Source organism: Rattus norvegicus, chromosome 20 (genome assembly GCF_036323735.1).
Source record: "Rattus norvegicus strain BN/NHsdMcwi chromosome 20, GRCr8, whole genome shotgun sequence".
Lineage (NCBI taxonomy): Eukaryota > Metazoa > Chordata > Mammalia > Rodentia > Muridae > Rattus > Rattus norvegicus.
In genome coordinates this window covers 11,854,771-11,877,952 of record NC_086038.1, presented here as the reverse complement: position 1 = coordinate 11,877,952, position 23,182 = coordinate 11,854,771, and the positions used below count along the sequence as shown (strand labels likewise).

The following is a 23,182-nucleotide window of genomic DNA, read 5'->3' as shown; positions in this document are numbered from 1 at the left end:
AACCACTTCAGTGCCATGTGGTGACAGTGAAGGAGAACAGTCCCTCGGGTGATAGAAGGCTGTGTGGATGGTGCCCTGTCAGACACAGGCAGTTTCCATGTGGGGTGGCTTTACAGGCTGGGACAAGAACGGAACTCAAGGTCTTCAACTCTCAGGCCGGGTACCGGTGAGTCTCACAGGTCGGTATGGGCACTGAGGATAGGGGAGCAGAGAGAAGCCAGAGCCGCGGGGGGAGAGGAACACGACATTTATTAAACTCTGATGGGTGCAGATGAACTTTCTGGCAAGTCCTTGTTCTTAGCCATTTTGGAAGACACCTGGGGGCCCCAAGCGCCCCCTCCCCGAGATATCCCAGTGAAGCCAGGGTCCCACCCCACCCTCTGGCACTCCACCCTGCTCCTTAGATACTCCCCAAGTCCCTCCTCTTCCAGACACTCCCTGCAGGTTACAAGAAAAGTACCTCTGATCCCTGTGGACAATCTAGGGTGGCAATGAGTCAGTAGACCGGGTGGGAGAGGAGGGTCTCTGAGAACAAGGGGCAGCAGGACATGGGAAGTGCTGTTAAAGCATCAAACCAACTTTTAAACAGGTAGTCACATGGATACTGAGGAATACATCTCTGAAACATCACATTTGGGAATACGTTGAGCATTAAAGTAAAGAGCTGCATGCCAATGCGTGGAGGCTACACTAACACGGAGCGCACAGGGCCTGAGTGGGCAGACACGCACTATCACCTGTCTGTAAAGAAAACGCTCTAGTCATATCTGCAAGGAAGGACAGGCAGTCTGTACAGTGTGTCAGCTGGTGAGGCTGCGGGCTGGAGCCATCCGATGTGTGCAGTGGAGGATCTCGGGGAGGTTAGAGCGCACCCATCCCAGTGACCTCAGACGTCAGCCTGGAACAGACAAAGGCACAAGGGATGTGTCACAGACTTCTTCGATGAGATGGGGGGAGGGCACCTCTCATTTCCAGGGAATGAGCTACTCCAGGTCACCTTTCAGTGGCCTGAGTTGGAGGACCCACCACATAACAGGTGAAAGCCTGCCAGATCGGCTCTGTAGCACTTTACCTGTCCCTGGGCCTGTCTCCCAGTCTCGCTGAGAGAGTCTAGAACCTTCCAGGGTGGAGCATAGGACCAGGGGCTAAGCCCCCAGTCGCCCCCAGTCGCCCCCAGTCGGCCTCAGTGGAGGTCTGGACATAAGCAGGGCGTCATGAGTGTCCTACAAGGAGCTGTGACAAGGATAGGAACCCTATGCTGTTTCAAGAAGGTTGCTTACACTGGATTTGGGGCAGGTGAGGCAGGAGCTAGGCGTTTCCCTGTGTCCTACCCCCAGACTTACAACAAACCTGCCAACACCCCTTGTCTGAGGCAGACAGGCATGGCCTGAATACAGGCGGGGAAGAGGGACATGGGCACACCTCTCAATGCAGCCTCCTAGGTCCTTGTTGTGAACGGAGTGGCCATGTCCCTGTGGAGGCTGGTGTCATCATACCTCTCCCCCCATGCCTGAACTTCTCCTGTGCCAGCCAGGGCGTGGGGCTGCAAGCCATAGCTAGTGAGGGCCCAGCCGCCTAAGACTTGCTCACCTAGCGTTGATGAGATACTGGGCGAGGCTGATGTTGGCTGGGGTCCCTGTGATGGTAATCTGGCGCTCTGATGACCCTTCAGTGGCGTTGGCGATTTTGATCTGAGCTCCAGACATCTGTCGGATTTCATTGATTTTGGTGCCTTGGCGTCCAATTATGCAGCCTATAAGCTAGAAGGAATGACGGAGACATCTCTTAGAGAAGAGTCCAGCACATTGCTTTCGAGGCATCTGCGGGAGCCCTGTGGGGACACCTAAGGGGCTAGGCTAGGCTGGAAAACTGCCTATGGACTCAGCACTCCGGAAGAAAACAGGCATTGCAAAGTGCTGAGCCTGGTTCATAGAGCAATGAGAAAGGTTCCGGCTCCGCCTGGGAAGGTCCACACAAGGGACATGGCCATTCTCATACGGGCTTCCTCTACCTGGTCAGAACTGACCCAAAGACAGACCATGCAGGCTGAGTGGGGAAGCCCATACCAGCTCTGGCCTGGGCTGGATCAGGGCCGTCTGGTGGGTACCCTCACAGGGAGGACGGAGGTGCCAGAGAGTGAGCACCACAGACACCTTCAGGTGCTCCACCACTGCTGAAACCTCTCTTTTGAGGAACTCAGATAAAGTTGGGGACAAATCCAAGTGTTTGCATGGTGAGTTCTGTTCAACGCATGCAGAGACCTGGGGCCAGAAGTCATCAGGAGTGTGGGCCATTTCTAAGGCAGCTCAGGGACAAGGGTGCCCTCCATTCTGGAGGTTAAGATCTTTCTTCTGGCAATAGCTACAGTTGGGTCCATCCTGTTCCATGATGGGGACATCCTGGACCCAAGAAAAGACTGCAGAGGAAGTCAGATGACATCCCTCGACTTTCCTCACTGGTGAAATACAATCCCCACGGAGTGTTCTGAGGTATGGAAGAACACTGGCCACACAGGCACTGAGAGCCTGGGCAGTGGTTCTGTGGCACCTCGCTGGCTGGGCACCGGCCTGAGGTGTAGGCACTGATATGCCAGGCAGAAGGGCGGGCTGGACCTGAGGCACAGGAAGAGAATCTGCTTCCAAACCTGAAGGATTGGCCACAGGGCACCAGGGTGAGTGATCCTCTGGTCCTGAAGGGTATGTGTCTGTGCTCTGTGCTCTGTGCTCTGCTCCCATTAAGACCGTCTGTTGGTCATCTGTATTTGTCACTGAGCTCCAGGCAAGCATGCTGCTCATGACCGGGGGAAAGGCCTGAGCTTTACCGGTGCTCACGGCAGAGCATCTGAGCCTTAAGGGCCCCAAACTGAATGCCTTAGGGCAAGCTCTAGAGCATTAGCCTTTAGGAATGGTCTCAGGGTCTCCTCCTCAGAAGGCCCATGTGGCTGGGAGAGAACAGATGATCATCATCCGGTGCCTTTCCACAGACGAGGGGAGGAGGCTGGTTCATCTGCGGGCAGGAGATAGATCCCTAGACAGGGTCTAGATAGTCCCTAGACAGGGTCAGGAACGTGGCAGGCTGCAAGTGTGCACCATTGGCTCTGGGAGACTGCATCTTTGCCTGTAGCCTGGCTGCTTCTATATAAAGGTCTGGGTGAGCAGAAACCCTCCATGCCACAGATTCTATGGCCTTCCTGTGCAGGGCGAAAGGGCAGTCTCTGAATGAGCTGTGAAAGAGCGGCTCCCCTCTCTAGAAAGACGTCAGGATGACAGGACAGGCCAGGTCAGCCTATGTTTGCCCACCACACAGCAGCAGAGCCAACAGGTCTACCGCTCCCAGCAAGCCCAGCCCCGGGTGTCATTTAACCATTTCAGGTTAAATAAAAGCTTGTGTCCCAGTGCTGGTGACGTAGGATTCATGTTAGCAGCCTTTCTAGAAGCCCTAGCCCTTTCTGATGGAGCATGTACTGGTGAGACCATGTGGCAGAGAATCCATGGCACACGGAGTGGGAAGAGGAATGAACAGAGCAGTCCTTCTCCACCTCCAAAGCAGGAGTCAGGTGACATGACACCCTCACCCATAAAGACAGCCACCAAGCTGGTCCGACCTCCAATGTTCCAGGAGCTAAAGGCTGCACAGTGTGCTACCATGCCACCTGGGCTGACTCCTACAGATTTGGGGAACCCGAGGTTGTGAGGTAACAAGACAGATGCCTAGGGCTAGTGGCAGAGCCCCTTCAGGGCCATCTGCAGCCAGTCGGGTGATAGTGTTTCCTTAAAGCTCAGGGGCACCACCCAGATGGGCTCATGGTTTCTCTTCTGGCCAGATAACTCTGCCGCCCAACTGTCTGCCATCGATACTCAAGTCTGGGGGGTCCCCTTAGACTCTTAAACTCTGGGTTTCCTGAGGTTGGTTCAGATGGCGGGGAGGGGCTGGTCTTCAAAGTCCAATGCTACTACTGGTCTGGAGAGAGAGAAATTAGTAGGTAAAGTGCTTGCCACTCAAGATGAGGACCTTAGCTTGTTCTCTAGCACCCAGGTGTGGCGCATGCTTGTAATATCAGAAGCGTCAGGTGGGTCCCCAGGGCACCTTGGCCAGCCAGTCTAGCCTAATTGGTGAGCCCCAGGTCCTGGTGAGAGATTGTCAATTGTCTCAAAAAAACAAAGTAGATGGCCCCTGAGGTTAACCTCTGACTTTCATATGGAAACAGACAGACAGACAGGCAGACAGACAAGACACACACACACACACACACACACACACACACAGCTCTAGGGGCTATAGAGATGGCTCAGTAGGTAAAGTGTTTGCCGCTGAGCATGAGGGCCTGTGTTTGGGTCCTTGGCACCCACATTAAAAGCCAGGCTTGATGGCCACTGTCTGCATCCCCAGGGACAGGGATAGAGACAGGACAATCTCTAGAGCCAGCCGACTAGCTGAAAGAGAACGCTCCAGACTCTGCAAGATCCATGGAGAAGCAACTGAGACACACCCCCAGGCTCAACCCCTGGCTTCCACAGACGCCCATATGGGCAAGCCTATCTGTATACCCATAAACCCTCTGTACACACAGGCAGGCAGTGAGACACACAGAGGGGGTGAGGCAGGCAGGGACAGACAGTCAGATAAAAACAGAGACAGAGTGTGACGAGCTTTAGGGCAGAGAAAGCCTGAATACTACGAATTGAAAAGGAGGTAACCCTGCATGGCCCCCACAAGGCTGTCTCTTTTGCTTTCCTGGCAGCCACTCTCAAAGACAGGGGCTCTTCTTGCCTGGTCCTCATGGCTTGGAGCCACTGATTCAGAGACTGCTACCACCTCTCAAGATCCCCATTCAGCCAGAGAGGACTAAGTGTGCTAACAGATGCTCTTGAGACCACAGCTGTGGTGTCCCCAAGGACTGAACAAATTGAGGGACGCTAGAGAGAGAGATCCAGACACCCTGGGGCATATAACCTGTGCCAGAGAATCTCTAACCTCCAGTATGGGTCAGATCACTCCAGAACCTTCCTGAACCACCCTCCTCTCAAGTTCCCTAAGCCAGGGTACTGTTGCTGTTGCCCAACTCCCAGCCCAGCTCTGGTGCTGACTTCTGACTTGCCCTGATGTTCCCACTTCTGTCTTGTCTGCATCTTTCATGGGAATGGTTTCAGTTGAAGACGGGAAAGAAAGGAGAGAAGAGACTCAACAGTGGGTCCAGTATGTGTGTGTGTGTGGACAGGAGGGTGCAGGGGGTATACTCACATCATTGGGAATGGTGAGTTCATGAGTGCTGGCCGGTGGGCTGGCATCCAGACCTGGGCACACCAAGGGAACATGATTAGGTTGGAGGGAAAACAGTTTATTGCCATAGCCAGACCTGGTCCATCTTTCTATGGGCTGGCTGAGGTGAAGGTCAGCACAGTCCAGGGGCCCAGGCTCTGGTACTGCCCAGGGTAACCCAAATTCCAGAGTTCTAACTTCTTGCAAAAGGAAACAAAAAACAAATACCTTACATATATCGTCTGGCAGGCCCTGAGCTAAAACAAGGGCAGGCATCATACCTCAGGGGGTTACAAGGCCACACTGGTCACACAGGCATTTAATGCTTGTTCTCCCTCTGTTCCGGAAGACTTGTGGGTGCTGTGCCCCACTTTGTTCCACCCTGAGACCTCATGTGGGCTCTGCTGCAGGTAGTCAGAAGTGGCCAAACACCCAGTGTTAATTCTGCTTCTGACACAATTCTGTCCAAAGGCCACAGCACACAGCTAAGCCCAGGTTTTCATCTTTGCAAGTCTCACCTATGTCACCAGATAACAGGCAGCTTCTTAGAGGCCACATGCAAATTCCCCCTGCCTCAGAAGTAGTGACACTCAAGGGACTGCCACAGCGGAAGATGCAAGGGCTGTGCCTCTGGGACAGCGCATGCTCTGTACATAGCAGCCCCATTTCAGCAACAGACAGCTCAGGTCTGCGAGTTCTGAAGCTGATTCTCTTGCCTTTGGACTCAGCAAAGGTCCCTGCATAGGACTGCTGGGTCCAGACTCCAGGCTCTATGTTCTCCAGATGATCAGCTTTACACATGCTGCATTAGAACGTTCTAGAACCAAGGTCATCCCCTCACTTGGCACTCCTACTTACTGGCCTGCCTCTGCACTGACTCCTCAGTACCATATCCAGACAGACACGAAACCCAGGACAATCCTCACGAAACCTTAGGACAATCTCGGTGTATCCCTACTTCTCACTGTGCCCCTCAATGTCCCAGCTCCCCTTCTAGCCTTACTCCTCCTCACTGGCTCCTTGGGTGGGCCACCTCCTCGAAATCTTGTCTCACATGGTTATTGGCTCTGCCAGAGGGTGACCCCAAGGGCCGGTGTCCAGCAGTCAGGCCCAGGTGAAAGTGTTGAATGAACCCATTTATCCCAACTCTGTTTACAGATTGAAATCTGGAGTTTTCCAGCCCTTCTCTCCTTTTAGTAACAGTTTTTAATACAATTATATGGCTATTTAGGAAATCTATACACGTTACAGACACAGGGACATGTAAAATGTCACTTGAAAGTGCAGCAGGGGACATCTGTCAGGTGAAACATTTGGCTGAGTGAAGAATAAGAATCCTTTTTCTGGGACACCAAAGTTAAGTGGGTAGTTAAGGGCATGTCCCTGAAGGCCCACACAGGACAGGCTTCAAGACAGCTGCATTTCACCATGCGGCTAACTGTTGTCTCAGCACACACCTCACGTGCTGTGCTCTAGGTCTCCGGGGCCATGATCAAGTGGTCACACAAAAGCATGGTGTGACACCATTTCTGAGACTGCACCGTTGGCCATGTGTACCCATAGTGGCCCACAGGTATGAAGTGTATGGTATTTCCTTCAGCAGCCCCAGTCTAATACTTTTTCCAAGGCTGTTCCCTCAGTGGCCGCATCACAGACTACACACACGTCACCCTGCTGTGTCCTGGGAACAGGCATTTAAATGAAAACCAGAAGAAGGTGCAGACACACCCAGCCCAGAGCGTCTACTAAGAGCTGGTGCCTATCTCCTGGGAAACCCATCTTTAAAAAGCACCTAGCATCCTGCGGTCCTCACAGTCGTGTTCTCACTATGCACCCTCACACACTGTACACTGGGGGGGGATTAGTGACAACTCGAGGTAGGCCCTCCTCATGTAGGGGCACAATGCTTAGGCCACCCAACTGTTCACAGGTGGCTGTACTTGCTCAGACCCACCATTCACTAATACTAGAATACCTGGCTCCTGGGGGGCCCCCATGGCTCAGCCCACAGCTTGTGCCCCTGGAAACTGTCTCTATTGTCAGCCAGGCTGGGAGCAAGACTGCTGTCATAGCTGTGGGTACCCTCGTCCTCTGGGCAAGTCCCCTGACCTGCTCCCCCAGTACTGTGGTCTGCTTTACCTGACGACTGGCCCATCAGATTTTGAGCTTCTTCGGAGGAGTGTAAAGGCAGCTTTTCTCCTGGAGAGCAAAGAAGAGAGAGGTTTAATGTTTTGCCCTCAAGGAGAGAAGCAAGGTCCCTTCAACTAGGAAAGCTCAAAATATGATTGGTGCATGCACAGCCGACATGCTCAGCCAGTGTTTCTTTCACCGGCCGTAGGGGTGGCCCTGCTTCATTGAGTGAGGGACATCTGATGCAGATGCCCGGCCAGGCTGTAGCCAGCCCCTCTGACTGCTTCACCACTGGCCCAAGTGCAGGCTAGCTCTGTCAGTGCTATCCCTGAGTGCAGGCTAGCTCTGTCAGGCCTGGGGGTCATTTCTGTGGTCAGAATGCTTGATGCAGGAAAAGGTGTGCTCCAAGCCTGGCCGGGAAAAGCCACCTCGGGGTGGACTGTGGGTGACACAGAGCGCTGCTCTGCACATAAGACCCTCAGAAGGCACAAAAGAACACAGAAGCCGAGGGGCAGTAAAGTAGCCCACCACGGGAGGCAGACGGACCTGCCCTGTCAGCCTCAGCGGTGTGCAGCCCACTGCGCTGACACTGCAAGATTCAGCATCCAGAGCTCGGGCAGCACCTGTGCTACTCACTGCACCGCAGGGAGCTCAGAGAGAGAAAGCGAGTCCCCAGGTGAGAAGAGAAGGTCAGAAAAGGGCAGCTGGGTACGTACCGGGGAAAGCGGGGTTGGTCTGTCCGAGGGGAGGAAAGGGGGTTTGCTGCATGGCCAACTGGTGGAGCTTGGTCAACTGCTGGGGGTAGGAGGGACACGAGAGCTAAGAAGGTTATTGTCATTGAGTACAAGTCACACCAAGTTAAAAATGGCAGTCACAGAACTTTGCACAGAGAGGTTCAGAGGGGCCATGCGGACACATGGCAGACAGTGCAGCAGGACGCAAGGACTTGGCCTGGGTAGAACCAATAGGCCTGGCTGCCAGCAGGCAAGAGCCTGAAGGAGTTGTGCCTTTTCCTTACCAGGCTAGTGAGGAGGGGAGGTGCGGCGGCCCTGGGGGGGAGAGAAGGGGACGGCTCTGAGGAGGGTCTGAGGGACAGAGCAGGACCAACCAGCCTCCTGAGAGACTAGCAGATTCAACCTAGCAGACCACCAAACTTTGCTCTGGTTCTAGCTTCACTCCTGGCTTCGCTCACCTCCTGGCCTGCAGGCCTCAGCTTAAAACAAGGCGGGGGTGGGGTGGGGTGGGGTGGGGAGTAGGATAGGGCGGTTGCGGCTGATAGAACTAGAGCCTGTCCTGCAAGCACCTTCTTGTCTTATATAGGGTGACAGGGCTGAAGTAAGATGTAGAGGACCCCGAGGAAGCTTCCAGAGGCAGGATTGCTGCTGCCTGCTGTCCCACAGGCTCCCTCAGCTCCCACCAGCCACTGAGTTTGTCAAGGCAGAGCCTGAATATGTGATCCCTTTGTTCGTTTTCTCTGAGCCTCACTTTTAACGGAAAGAACTCAGAGGATAAGAGACTAGGTCTAGCCACACTTTTTGAGCAACAGAGCAGGGTGGGGAGACACTCTGAACCACACTATCCTCTTGAGGCACCGGTACAGAGGTATGAGGCCATCACGCAACAGGGGCCCAACAGACTGCACACCGGGTCCTGGCGAAGCTGCTGGTCATCAAGCCCATGCTCTGGAGTCTGGTCTAGATTCCTGCTGTCTTCATGATTAGGGGACATAGCTGGCAGGGCTGGGAGTGATCGAGACATTGTATCAGAGGGCACTATGGGTAGGGAGTGGGTGCTCTGAATGTAGAGTTGTGGCCTTTGTTGCTGGTGCGTGCACTGCAAACAGAATGAGGGTCCTGTGTTGATGTCCCCAGGCTCAGGCAGTTTGTCTAGATGCCTTTTAGCAGAGCTTCCCGACACTTAGCATCCTAGGTGCGACGTCCCCTCAAAGCTTAGACTAAAGCCCTTTGAAGATTGGGGATTGGCCTGATGGCCTTGGACCCAGGGGAGCTGATGATGGCCTATAGCATGGATGGCTTCTGGGGTACTTGCTGGTTGGTCAGCTCTCTCCTGCTCCTGTAAGCTGGGTGCCATCTCTGAGACTGAGACAACGCATAGACCCAAGGCTTTAGTGTATTAGCAGATGCAAAAAGCCAGCTCCTTAGCCCGACACTAGGCTAGAGCCTTCCCCATGTCTGACTCCCTCCCTAGGAAGGCACGTCCTAACTGCAACTCCAGTCGTCTTAGAGGTGCTTGGCTTCTTGGACTACACAGGGGAGACCTGGCCGCATTCTGAACATTCAGAGTAGGTCAAATTAAGGAATGTATGACTTGGGGTCAGACTCAGCTCAAAAGTCCCTTGAAGAGGTGGTATGTGGCAGGCCATAGCAGGAACTGATACAGGGCCTATAAACTCTGCTGTGTTGCACAGTATCTGGCTGGACAAAGGTTGGTTTCCGTATGGCCTGCGTCTGTGTCTGTTCTGACTCTGTATCAATGGGCATGCTAAGCCACCAGAGCGGACATGCTCGGCAAAGGCAGAAAGAAGAGCACGTCCAGAAGATGCTGTCATGTCTGAGGATGTAACAAGCTGTCTTCATCTACCTGAGTCCCCAGAGACTATGTATGGAACAATGGTTGGCTGGAGGTGGCAGGAGAATAGGATATGGGACAGGGTATATGGGCTAAGTGCCAAGAGAATGAGTCTGAAGGATTTAATGTGGGCCAGATATGTGGGGTCTCAAGGCCTCAGCGAGTCCCTCTGTGAATGACAGCAGCCTGTGGGGTGCTGCCTGTACACCAGCTAGGTGAAGGGCTTTCAAGCAGCCCTTATGCTCTGGGTTTTGTCTCTTGCTGTTCTCACAGGGGATACTCATCCCCAGGCTGGGCTTCAGAATCTACTCACTAGCAGGGGCATAGGCAAACCATGGAATCTATAACATTGCCTCACATTGGCTCCACTGATACCCAGACGCTGACCTTCAGAAGCCCAGTAGTTCTAGAACTCTAACCTCTCCCCTACTGCAATAGATTTTCTTCTATTAAAAAGAAATGGCCACACTAGCAAAGAAATGCAGTGGCATCCTAGGAGCAGGGCTAGCCAGTGGCTGGGCATATGGTGAGGTAGTACCCAGGAGAGATGGAGCTCAGTCATTACGTATGGCTCTGTTCTCATTGGGCCACTTTACCTCTGTGGGACTCAGTCTCCCCAACTGTTAAAGGATGAGATGCTGAGAGGTCTTCTGCTTTTGCTTTAGAGAGTTCTGCCATGTAAAGACTAGTTTTGGGGAGCAAGCCAGTGAATGGCAGAGCTGGAGAGGTAAGGCTGCCCAAACCTGTAGGAGCCCAGAAGATCACTACTGAGTCCCAGATGCCAGACACTGAGCTACAGGATTTTTTCACTGCTGATTTGGGGTTTGCTTTGATCTGTTTTTCTAGCCAAGTTCTTTCCTTTTGGATTAAGAAGTAATGTAACTTTTTAAAAAATATGAGCCCACAGACAATTTTGACTTAAAAAAAACTTGAATTTTTAAATTATTGAAAAATGTAAAGATTGTGAGACTTGAAAGTTATACTATATTCTATATCATGATATTAACATGAAATCTTAGAAACAAGAAAGGAAAGGTTATGGCTTAACAGTGCTATTTTTGTGTATCAAGTTGACAAGGAGTAGTTAGTGCTAATTAGATTAACTTGACATAACTTGAACTCACCTGGGAAGGGGGAATCTCAGCTGAGGCACTGTCCAGGTTAGACTGGCCAATGGCCACATCTGTAAGAGACTGTTCTGAGGACTGATGCAGGAGGGCTTATGGGGCAGCACCACCTCTAAGCGATGAGATTGGGCCATAGGAGAAAGCTACCTGGACATGAGCCAGAAAGCAGCACTCTTCCATGAGTCTACTTCAGTCCCTGCCCTGATTTCCCTCAAAGGCGGGTTATGAATTGGAAATGTAAGCAAATAAATGCTTTCCTCCAAAGTAGTGAGGAGAAGGATATGGAGGAAGTAGCAAGAGACAAGTTTTCACACTGTACCAACTCCTGTGACTCTTTCCACTTGAGCGTGCTTGAGAATGCAATACACAGACAAGTGCTCTTACATTTGCAGCTGAGTGAATCATGAGGAGAAGCCAGCAGTGAGCCCATCACGCAGAAGCAGATGCACCCGCTATTCTGAACATCACTGCATCTGGGGGAAACAGTTGTAGGGTCTTTTGCCCAATTTTCAGTTGCTGCTGACTGCAGACTTTTCTAACGATCCTCTTGAGAGAAGTTGTATTGACGCTCTGAACTCTGGTCTGTGCTTGTATTTTCCTTCCCTGACCAGAGGACAGACAGGGCCTTTCCTATGTAGTTTTCTTTCCAAACCTGCCTGCTACCTGTTTTCTCTTGTGGAGTTCTTGGTACACGAGGACGTTTGTTGTCACGAAGAACCACCTTTGAATATCTCACTGTTGGGCACGGTTTATAGATGGCCCCTTCTCTTTCGGGAGTATAGTGAATGCTGGTCACGATAGGCTTCGTTACCCTTTGAACTGTCTAGAGAGCAACAGTCTAGTCAGAGCCTCAGTTTCTCCTTAGACCCAGATTGCACTGTGTTCATTATTATAACCCTAGAATAAATCTTAGTCTTTCCAAGGGCAAATCCTTTGTCATTCTCCTTGATGATACCTTGTAGATTTTAGGCCCATGCTCATTCATATAACATTTAAAACAACACAATGTCTCCCAAAGGCCCCTGGGGGTCTGGATTCTCACTGCACTTGAACACCAGTGTGGAAAGACCTGGCACTTTGCAATGCTCAGTGTTTCTATCCATGAATGATGTTGCTTCACTCGATGTCATCTTCTGGTTGGAACTTTCAAAAAAGCCAGGGGTTTTGGTTTGCTTTGGCTTGGTTATTGAGACAGAGTCTGTCTGTATAGCCCCGGCTGTCCTAGAACTCCCACTGTAGACCAGACTGGCCTCAAACTCGGGGATCTGCCTGTGTCTGCCTCCAGAGTACTGGGCAACAAAGACAGGTTTGTTTTGTTTTCTTTGTTTTCGACATGTCTCACTTTGCAGCCACGGCTGGCCTGGAACTGTGTGGGTTTTTCAAGCTGCCCCTCCTCACTAATTTCACACACAGTCCTCTGCAAGAGGAGTACGGCCTGTCATTCCAGATTCTGAAGTCTGCTTGACAGTTGGGTTGCAAACGTCCCCAGGGAGTCTGCAGTTGTGCCAGGCATAGTTTCTGGCATGGCAATCCTATCAGGCCCCCACATGTGACCTGTCACTTACTGCCAGGGAAATATGCTGAGACTCCGGAGGTGTTTGCCAAACTCTCCCGGTTCCTCTGCTTGCTATTTCCCTCGCATCTTACGCTCTGCTCTTCAGTCGGGGCTTCTCATGTTTCAGGCGTGTCTCTTGAAAGAAAATAAACGCAACTCTCCCAGTTTTAAAGTCTGCTTATCCGGTTAGCTTTAGGGAAAAGAATTTTTTTTTGTAAACTGGACATTTTAGCTCTTTTATTTTCTGCTATTTTATTTGTTACTTTTTAATTGTCCTGCTTTTCTAGGAATCCTTTTTCTCACATTTCAATTTTTCAAGTACTTTTCTCTCATCCTTTTTTTTTCCTCTACCACCAGTGTTATGTAACACACTCCTTTTCTGTTAGCAGTCACTTTAAATTTTTAACTCAACATGGGCATTTAGGTTTTAAATCCCCTAGCTTTACCCTCTAGTGGACGGTACAGTGACCCTCCTAAGTTTAATTCCTCTTCAATCTTATACATATAATCTTATGCTTTTCCCCTTGAACCCCTGGTGCTGGGGATTGAATGTGGGCCTTATATGTGCTAAGCAAGTACCCATAATACTATGCTATGTCCTGAGCATATGTGCCATATGTTTCTATAAGTTAGTTCTGTTATGCTAATCCTACCAATTATAAAGCAGTAATAATACTAACTGTGGAGTTATGTGTTAGGAATTGGTTCTAACACTTTGTCTTAATTCCACTCTCAAAAGTTGCGCTTCCAGACCTGAGGATCCTTGCTCCCAGCTGGTTTTGATTGGTAATAAAGAACTGATATACAGCCAATGTCTGGGCAGGGAGACAGAGGTGGGACTTGTAGATTATGAGGGCAAGGGACTGAGGCGGGGGAGGGGAGGGAGAGAGAGAGAGAGAGAGAGAGAGAAGAAGAAGGAGGAGGAAGAAGAGGAGGAGGAGGAAGAGGAAGAGGAGGAGGAGGAGGAGGAGGAGGAGGAGGAGGAAGAGGAGGAGAGGAGAGGAGGAGGAAGAGGAGGAAGAAGAGGAGGAGGAAGGAATCCATGACAAGGGAGCAAGAACATAAAGGCCCATCGACATGTAAGACTCCAGGAAAGTGGCCCCAGGGGCCATTCCCCCGATTGGGTCTGGGATAGCAGAGATGAAATATGGACTTATCAAATATTAATTCAAGAACACCAGAGGGGAGTGTGTGCTAGCTGCTGAGAGGGTTAGAAGTGCCCAGCCACTGAACTAGTCAAGGCATATCAATATCAAAATTAGCTGGTGTGTGTGTGTGTGTGTGTGCGCGCGCGCATGTGCGCGCCTCCCATTCATGAATCCAGAGCTCTTGAGTGGGTGCAGTGCTCGAGCGACCGACCCATCTGGAGCCAAAGCAGATTAACTCATTCGCGGCTGCATTTGTGTTTCTCACGTGCCTTCCTTTTCTTTGTGTGCCTTCCAGCCTTCCTGCCTTCCTCCTGAGATAATATCCTTTTCCTGAATGCCATGTAGGAGGCTGTTTGCTCTGGTCCTGTTGGGTCTAGCTGCTTTTCTACAGATGGCTACACTGAGGTGCTTCTTTTGAAGCTCCCCCCGAGTCAGACTTGTAGGACACTCATCTCCTCATCTCTGATTTGAGGTTCTGGTCAGAAGTCACCTGCATGTCCCCCTGCTGATCCTGTCATGATCTCATGCTCTGTGGGCTGACTTCACCTTCAATGTCACTGCATAGTTTTATTTTCATATGTCTCCAGTGCAGTTATTTTTGTTTATCCTCTTGTCGGGATAGCTAGCTGTGATGACTCATTTCTCTTAATAATTCCAGAGACTTCCCAGGGCACCCCTCTTGGCACCCCTCTCCATCCTGGTGTCTTCTGGGCTGTAATGGCTGCACACGATCAGATCTGCTCTCCTTAATGGTACTTTGTAGGCTTTTTAATGGAAATAAGTCTTGCCAGGGGCTTCTGAGGGTGAGGGTGTGCTTCAAACTCAGAGCGTGCCTCAGCCACTGGCTGGCTCAGCCATGAAGGGTCCACAAAGGAAATGAGGGAGAGGAAGGAAAGACTGGGCTTCAGCTATGTGGGCCCTTGGTTTTATGAGGCACATTGGAGTTGTACTGACCACTAGCAGGAAAAACCAAAAAAAGGCCCATCCAGTACCTGGTCCTGGGGTGAGAACAGTCAGAAGGTGTGGAGACAGCTAATGGCCACGGAATGCTGTTAGCTCTTTCCTTTCTCACTGTCAGGGGGAAGCGTCTCCTCACCAGTTCCCACAGGGCTCCAGAGGCAGATACTGAACAGGTAGGAGGAGAGACACCCTAGGAAGCCAGCTGTGCAACACTCCGCAGTGCCTGGCCTCACCAGTCCCTGTTCACAATAGCCTTGTAGCTCAGAGGGTCTAGTACCTCAGACGCCAGGATGGAGGGCACTGCCAATGCAGCCTCCAAGCTACGCACCTTCTTTTAAGATGTGCTAACTAAAGAGCAAGCATCTTACCAGGTCCAGAAGTCACATCCCCAGGATGGCTGCTGCAGACACATTGGAATGCCAGTTCTCCCACTGACTCTCAGGGATCACTGTCAGGGGGACCTCTAAGAGTATCCTCCTCTGGGATGTGAGTGATGACCCTGAGGTCCACGACACAGGCTAGTGCAAGGTGCAGGTTAGGACACAGGCAGAGTGAGATCACAGGGCCCGGTGAGAGGGGAGAATCAGGCTGAGAGAACAGAGACATAGTCTCTGTCAATATCATCAAGCTGCCGTCTCACGTTTTCTTGCTTTCAGTTGTTCATTAAACAATGGGGATGCTAAATAAGAGAGTGACTTGGATGCAGAAGATGAGGCAAGAGATTGATACCTGAAGGTGGCTTTGAAGCTCACCACAGACAGTCCTGACCTAGAATGCTCTTGGGCAGCAGTACAAACTGTACTGGAATGCTGACCCTTTTATGGACCAGTAAGAGACGATCCAGTCTCCTCTGCTGGGTAGCCACAGTGTTTCAGTCCTTGAGGCAAGCTGCTGACATCCGGTGTAGCAGTGCCCACCGGGAATCCTCAGAGTGTTAGGGGCAGTCACACATTTTTCAACTTAGGATTCATTCAACTTATTATGCTCATCACAACCTGCTCTGTGTAACCTGAGACCATCTGTGATTTCCTCTAGAGGAAGCTAATTGCTTCTTGGTTCGATTTCACTAGTGCAAGGAAAATGACAGGGATAGAGGGTGTGAGGGGACCTGGCGGTCCACCCCACTGCTCAGCAGTACATCCAGGCTCCATGTGCCTTCTACATCACTCCCGTGTCCCAGGACACAGTGCTGTTTTGCTTTCTTATTTACTTCTGACACCAAGCCTGACTGATGCTTACGGGATACAAAAGTGCTGAGGCACTTTCTGAGGACGGGGCAGAGAACTGGATGCAAAGGGTCTCTGAGGGACACTTTCCAGAGCTACTGACTGGCCATTCCAGAGAAGTGGACGTGAGGGTGTACAGACACCTACGGTCCCTGAGTGGCCATCTGAGAGAACTGGATGGAAAGGTGCATGGGTACTTTGCAAAGCTTCTGAGTGCAGAGAATGTACTAGACTGTGTGAGGCATGGCCCCTCAGTTTCTGCAGTTCTGGAGTGTGTCTTGGAGCCTTGAGTACTCAGAAAGCTCTAGAATCCCCAGGAAATCTGTTGTATGGGCCAGCAGACGGATGATTTCTAAACAAGAGTCAATTTAAAGCATTGCTTAAAACAGGGCCCGGAAAAGGTGTGTGTTCTCATCCAGATAGGGAATATTCAGACCTTAGGGATGACTCTCCTGATAGTCCCATGTCTGACTCGGGGGCCTGCATATTCAGGTAATTAAGTAGCTGAATGATGACTGCCACTGCCCTGAGAGAAACTTCATATTCCATTAATATTTTCTAATAGCTATATTTGCATTCTGAGAAATTTAAGCTTTAAAAAAATCTCCTAGGCTCAGATAAAAGTCATCCTGGCCCTCATTATGCCTGTCACCGAAAAGTCATTTTATTCTTCTTTGATGTGGAGTATCTGAAGTCTTCAATTTTGTATGTGAAAGAAAGGCACTTTCAGAAGTTCCATGTTTTGCTCACAAATCACATAATCTTGCTACAGAAAACAGAATGGCTGTCACAGGAAAAGCCATCTCACAACAAAGGTCCTAGTTCATTCTTGCCCTTCCAGAAAGAGGCTGCTGCTCCCAGGCATAGAGGCTGGATGTTTACAACTAAGGGCCCCACTCGTTTCCCAAAATGGCGCCTGAAACGCTAAGTCCTCACACGGTGGAAGAGATAGGAAGAAGGAGGTCAGTTCCCCAGATGCTTTACAAGCGCGTTAATCCACTCATGAGAAAGAACCTCAAAGATTCCACTAGTTCTCGGAGACCTTGCCTCCTAATACTAACCCCTTTGTGACTGGGTTTGCATTTATGAATGTCAAAAGGATATACACATGCAAAAACCACAGCAGACGTAAACCACACAGGACAGGAGGCAACGACAACAGTTGCTTGCTAGTTTAAATTAAGCTGAGATCCTCTATAAACTGCCCACTAGGCTATCTAGAGAACTATATGAGAAAGTACCACACTGACACAGAAATCGGCCAGAAGAACCAACCGTTCTCTCTCTCTCATGCGTGCCTTACCAGTCTGCAAATCAGAAGGACTTGAAGAAATAGGCTTCGTCAACTCTAGTGTGTACACTGTCCAAGGGACACTGACAGCTACAGAAGACCCACAAGATACCCCTCCACTTAGTCCTTGAACACCTGGCTTTGGGGGCTTACTGGTAAGCTTTAATCTAGTTCCCCATAGCCTTCTACCAGGGTTATCAGATACTGCACTGTGAATTCCATAGCATCCCTGAATCCCAACCGTCTGGCTTCCAAGGCTGCATCAGCACGTGTGTATTCCTACATGAGTGGACATGCCTGCCCCAGCATCACAAGACTGGGCCATCCTGGGAGTTGTTTCCTGGCCCCTCCCCTCCCCTCCAATCACCTACCCTCCATGCTGCCCTTGCCTGTCAGATGTACACAGGCTCTGCCTTCCCTTAGCCATGACAGCTGAGGACAGGATGGGAGAGCCGCTGGGGTACACTCTAGTCAGGGTGGCCCACAGCCTCAGCGTCTGAGTAGCCAAGGGCAGATGTGTCTGCTGTGATGATCAGAGGGTGAGACGCTATGAATTCAGGCATAGTGGTCCCAGCTAATCTATAGCCAGGAACCATCAAACGTGGCCCTGCCGGTGTGGCCATACCTGGGCAGGGATCTTCCCACCTGTGTGTCTCTATTGTTTGTGCTATTTTATCAAGAGGGGGGAAAAAAGAGCGACATGTATTCTTCACTACCAGAATTTCCATGCAATGGCAGCGAATGCATATTTTGGATACTTAGGTTAGTTAATTCTTACGCCCCCCTGGGCCCTGCCTGCAAATCTTACCCTACTACACATCTGTTTCCTATCCCACTCACAAGCCAAGGTCTGCAGAAGAACGACAGCACAACTGCTTTCCCCTGACACTGCCAGCACATCTCAGTGCACTGAGCAGTGCACACAGGGGACTGTCTGAGGGGGAGCTGCCGAACACGGGAAGAGAAATACCGTAATGCAGTAGATTATCTGACCAGCATGCTTGAGGTCTCGAGTTCAACTCCCAACATTATGAGGCAGGAGCCCTTTCCCCTCATGCTTCTTTCTCCCCTCACTCATGTCCTCCCCAGCGTCTCCTAGAACCTCTAAATCCCCTAAAGAACGAGCTGTGCTCATGGCTGCTGCCCACAATCTCTTGGCCCCTACAGGCTCAGCGTCACCATGACTCCGAGTGTCTCCTCCTCTTCCTTTGGTACTCAGCTCTCTCTCCACTGGAGGTGAGTCAAGAGGCGGATTAAAACTTTGCCCCTGATCTCCACATGCTCCCTCAGGAGGTTTTAATTCTCCAATACAGGTCATATATTCATACCATCAAGCCACCGGGAGATGTCTGAGCAGACCTAGGCCAAAGAACAGGTGATAGGTCCAGCTAGGCAGGCTTAGGGCTGAGCCCAGGAGTCCACTTCCACAATCAGCATCTTTCTAACTACGAGAGTTGGAAGCCTCCCCATCCCCCACCCCCACCCCCCGCCACTTTTGGCTTTCCCAGTTGGCCTTTGTACATGGGTAGAATCCATGCTTTGGTTTCCGCTCTTCAAGTTTGGCTTCCCTAGGTACATTTAGTGCCCTTCTTAGGACACCTTAAGGGAATAGTTCTAATAATGGCCTCTGACTTAGGTACACAGTATCTTGCCCATGCTGGCCAGAGGCAGCGAGCCACAGTCTGTCAGGCCAGTGTACTGTAGGGGTGGCTATGGATAAAAGGCTAGGCCTGTGTGGGGGAGGGAAGCCCTGGACGGCAGCAGTTTGACATCAGGCCAAGTCCTCAACACAAGCAAGAATTAGTGCTAAGAGGTTAAAACGTTATCCAAGGTCAGATGGATACAACAGACATAGGAGACATGGAGAAAACAGATTAATATTATTGTGTAATATTAATATTAGTAGCAATTAACAGCAGCGTGCAGGAAGGTACACAATAATGAAGAGAGGGAGAGAGGAGGGGCAGAGTGAAAACTCACATCTGGGTGGGGGATGGCGTACTGTCCCTGGATTGTGTAGGCCTGGAGCAGAGAGAAGAGAGAGAGAGAGACAGTCAGCTTGGGATATGGTAGGACCTCAACTTGTCAGCCACTAGTGACTCAGCCTAGTATGCTCTAGCATGCTAAGAACCGTCTAGGGACAGTGTTCTCCATCAGTGCCTGTCTCTACCCACCCTGGCCCTGTTTGGGGAAGGGGGTGGGGCTCTTAATTACAACTGGTGAGTCCTGAGAAACTGCCCTTGCCCTGAGCTGTGGCCAACTGCTGTTTCTAACCCTGATCTCCTCCAACGTTCTTAAAATCGGAAACCTACCGATGACCCATTTAAACCCCCTAGTAAGAGGGCCACTGGTTATGATTTAGCCCCCAAGACATTCAAATGAAAACAGAAGTTTTACAAGTGACCAGTACAAGTTTCTGCCAAAGCTGTAAGAACAAATGGGTATAAATTGGTCACAGGACTAACCTTGTTTGTCTTACCAAGTCTTACATGGACTCTCTCAGGGGGTGGTAGGAGGAGGCGTAGGGGGCTCCTCTCTGAAAGTCAGTGTGGTAATCCCAAGGCTCCTTTAGTTTCATTTCCCTTGCTTCTGTGACTGTGCCAACCACACCAACTGTGTATCCTGCAGGCTTCCCCTACCCAGCCCCACTCTGAAACCCCAGGGACAGAGCCCTCAACCGTCCCTTCAGCTACAATGCCCTTTGGCAACTCAGACAATAGACAAACAACACAGTCAAGGGAGAGCGAGACGACAGACGAACTGTGTGGCTTCAGGGCAGCGTCATAGCGTGATGGTGGAGTCACAGCAGTAAGGACAGGCTCCCCCCACCTATGACCCACCGAGGTCTCTGGACATCTAAGTGTCCCCTCGGGGATCGATCATGTGTCCCTGCTGTGGACCCAGAGCCCCCCACATTTCCTTCCAATGCACTAGGAGTTTTTATCATAACCAAATGCAGGAGCTCAAAGTCAGGTGACAAGGGCCTAACAGGGGCCTGGCTATAGGCCAGCAAGCCTGTCCTGGAATGACTTGGCTGTGCTAGCAGAAAAATACTTCTCTCAGATGTGGCAGTTCCATTGGGAAACTGCTGTCAGGAGTGATCTCCCAAGTCTTACCTCAGGGAGCATCACCCGAGGAAGGAACATGTTATCATTTCTGGCTGGACCCCTGGGAACTGTGAGGTCCACTGCTCCCTCCCAGCTATATGCAGAGCGCAGCCTGGGCTGCTGTCTAACATCTTTCACTCCTGTCCCTGGGCTGTCTACCTGGGGGAGCTGTCAGCTTGGCCAGGTAACAATGGCTGAGAGTTGGTTACTGAAGATTCTAGGCCTCTTCATCCATCGACGCCTCCTACAGTGTCAGACACCCAGGCCGCCTCTGCTGGGCTCTATCCCATGTCTTGGACACATAGGGGTGGGATCCTGGAGGGGCCCTACCCAGAGCTGAGTTTGTATTCTGGCTTACCCACAAGCTTCCTTGCAGGATGACTCTCCTATGAGTCTGTCCCCTATGTATAAGCAAGGAAATCAAAGCCAGACCACACTGTTCCAAGGGAATGGTGATGGTCTCTTAAAGGACTAACACTCTCAGGGGATAAACATAATAGCAGAGTGATGGTCACCTCTGTGACTGGACCGTGTTATATAGATAGATGGGACCAGGGACCCTGGCCATAATCCTTTTCCATAGTGGCTGTGCCCTAGGCACTGGAGTTGTGACTCAGAGTCATAGAGTCCAGATTCATTTGCATAGAGGCTTTCTAAATAAAGTCCTATTGTGGAGTTTTATTTTATGGTGGATTTTATGCATGTGGGCTATTGTGGAACAGAGAAATACAGTTTACACTGGTTCCTGACCTGTCAGCTAGCCACGAATCTGGGTAGAACACTAGAGAGCTTTGACGGGCTTGCCGGTGTGGCTCTATCTCTGATATCATGGCCAAGAGTATAGCTCTGAGTCTCTCTCAGGCTGTGAGGCGGGCAAGACCTGCTGTACTGTGGGATGTGTCATGTGCTTGGTCTATATCAGTGCATAGGACTCTCTGCCAGCAATGGGGCGGACCTGAGCCAGGAGACCATGTTGTATGTATATGCACATGCACACATACATGCATGTGCTAGAGTAGGGAGGGAGATGGGGGTAACAGGTAGGACCCACACATGCTATACACTATACACACTACTGCTGTTCTCTGTATACTGTGAAGAAAGACTAGGGGAGGAGTTTTCAATGGCTTTCTTTTTCTTTTTGAATAATACAGTAAAAACCCCATGTCTATTCTGTCAGCTGGGTCACCTATGGGGAGTCTCTGACTTAACTCTCCCTTGAACAAAGACACACATCGCGGCCGACAGGACACAGAGCTCTTCTGGGCGGACCCCTGGCTGTCCGTGTTCATGTCATCTGTGTGGCTAGAGTCTCATGGACCTAAGGTGGGCAACTGCGTTTCAGTGAGCTTGTGAGGAGACCAGACAGGGGCCTTCTCCAGTCTCCCTACCTCCTGGCCAGGGCTGGTCACGGGCATAAGCTCTCCTTCATTCTGTCTTCCACCCCTCTTCTCCAGGAGACAGACGCTGGCCATTAAATCCTCAAGGATGGGCTTAGCAGGGATGGATCCCAGCCATAGTGGAACATGGGCTAGCCTGAGGCTATTCATCTCTTAAAGGGATGTGCCTGCTGCTCCCTGAGGATTATGGTAAGGTCTGAGATGTGCTTCAGGGAAAAATGGGACCCTGGTTCCCAGAGCTCTAGAGGATCCAAACGCAAGCCACAGTCGCCCAGAATGTTTCTGTCCACTAACTACCTAAGCTGCCCAGCCACATCCGCAGAGGAGGTCGGGCGGGTATGGTTAGGCAGTGCCTAGTTCTGCATGGGTCTGCAGGTCTCTCCTGTCTCACACAGGGATGCAGCTCTGTGAGCTACAGTCCTGCCTCCCACTCCTCCTCCCCCCACCGCCTGGGGTGAGCCAGAGAGCTCTGTGTCCATCGCAGGGTGGGAGACGTGCACGTGAGAAGGCGAGAAAACCTGAGTGCACTAACGGGCAGCGGCGGGTGCTGCAGTAAGAGGCTGAGGTTGGCAGTGGAGGCCGCGAGCGGGTCGGCTCTTACCTGACCACCTGCAAAAATGACAGGGGTGGAGGCGGGCTTTGGGCGGTAGGGAATGGTGGCACCTTTCGGTGGGGACTAGGAAAAGGGACAGGAGAGGGAGAGAGTGGTTAGAACAGCTTTGCGGTTGGCCTTGGGCTGCCTTCCCACACCCACCCATCTATGGGACCCCAACCCCTAGCCCTCCAGACTTGGCCAGCAAAGGCTCCATAGGCCACACAGTGATGGGAGGGGCCATCCTGGACCATCAAAAGGAGATGAGCCTGTCCTCAGGACACTGGGGCAGGCTAAATTCTACATCTTCACTGCCTTCTTCATTGGGGTAGCCATCTTTCTTCCAAGCTTGCACTGTTTGGTACTTATCGTCAACAGACTCTGTGGCCAGCCGAGCAGGAGCAGGCAGAAGCGGGGTTCTACAGCAGTGCCAAGGTAGGTGGGCCGCCTGCTTGCTAGTAGTTGGCTCCCTGGACTTTGCATGACCCTTTCCTCCTGGTATAGGAAAGATCCAATGGTAGATATGGTGGTCACCACTCAGAGCTGCAGCTGGCATCCTTTGATAAGAAACACGCAAGTTCCTGGGAAACGCCAATGTTGAGCACAGCTCACATTGGGAACTGATGTCTAGCAACCCAAGTTCTGCTCAGCCTATAGCAGCGGCTGCTAAAATGGCTTAGAATCATTCCGTTTCACCAGGGCAAACATAGGAAGCTTGTAGAGGCAGAATGGGATTCCACGAGGACAAACTCTGCTGTAATTTTCCTTGATTACTCTTGGGTCCAGAATGTAGGCTTC

The 23,182-nt window shown here is 51.2% G+C and overlaps 1 protein-coding gene across 24 annotated transcripts in view; it reads right to left on the bottom strand.

Moving 5' to 3' along the window:
- Positions 1-231: 231 nt before the first annotated feature.
- The window catches only part of Pcbp3 (poly(rC) binding protein 3), a 242,143-nt gene continuing 219,192 nt past the window's right edge, over positions 232-23,182 (bottom strand). For 3 of the 24 annotated variants that reach the window (XM_063279058.1, XM_039098577.2, XM_063279057.1), the window contains 7 exons: positions 22,394-22,468; positions 19,266-19,307; positions 8,106-8,184; positions 7,399-7,458; positions 5,242-5,294; positions 1,591-1,760; positions 232-898 (listed from right to left, as the gene is read on the bottom strand). In XM_063279058.1, the coding sequence (XP_063135128.1) occupies positions 862-898; positions 1,591-1,760; positions 5,242-5,294; positions 7,399-7,458; positions 8,106-8,184; positions 19,266-19,307; positions 22,394-22,468 (516 nt within the window). In that variant the 3' untranslated portion in view covers positions 232-861. The other 21 variants (XM_006256283.5, XM_063279056.1, XM_063279060.1 and 18 more) reach the window with 17 other exon arrangements.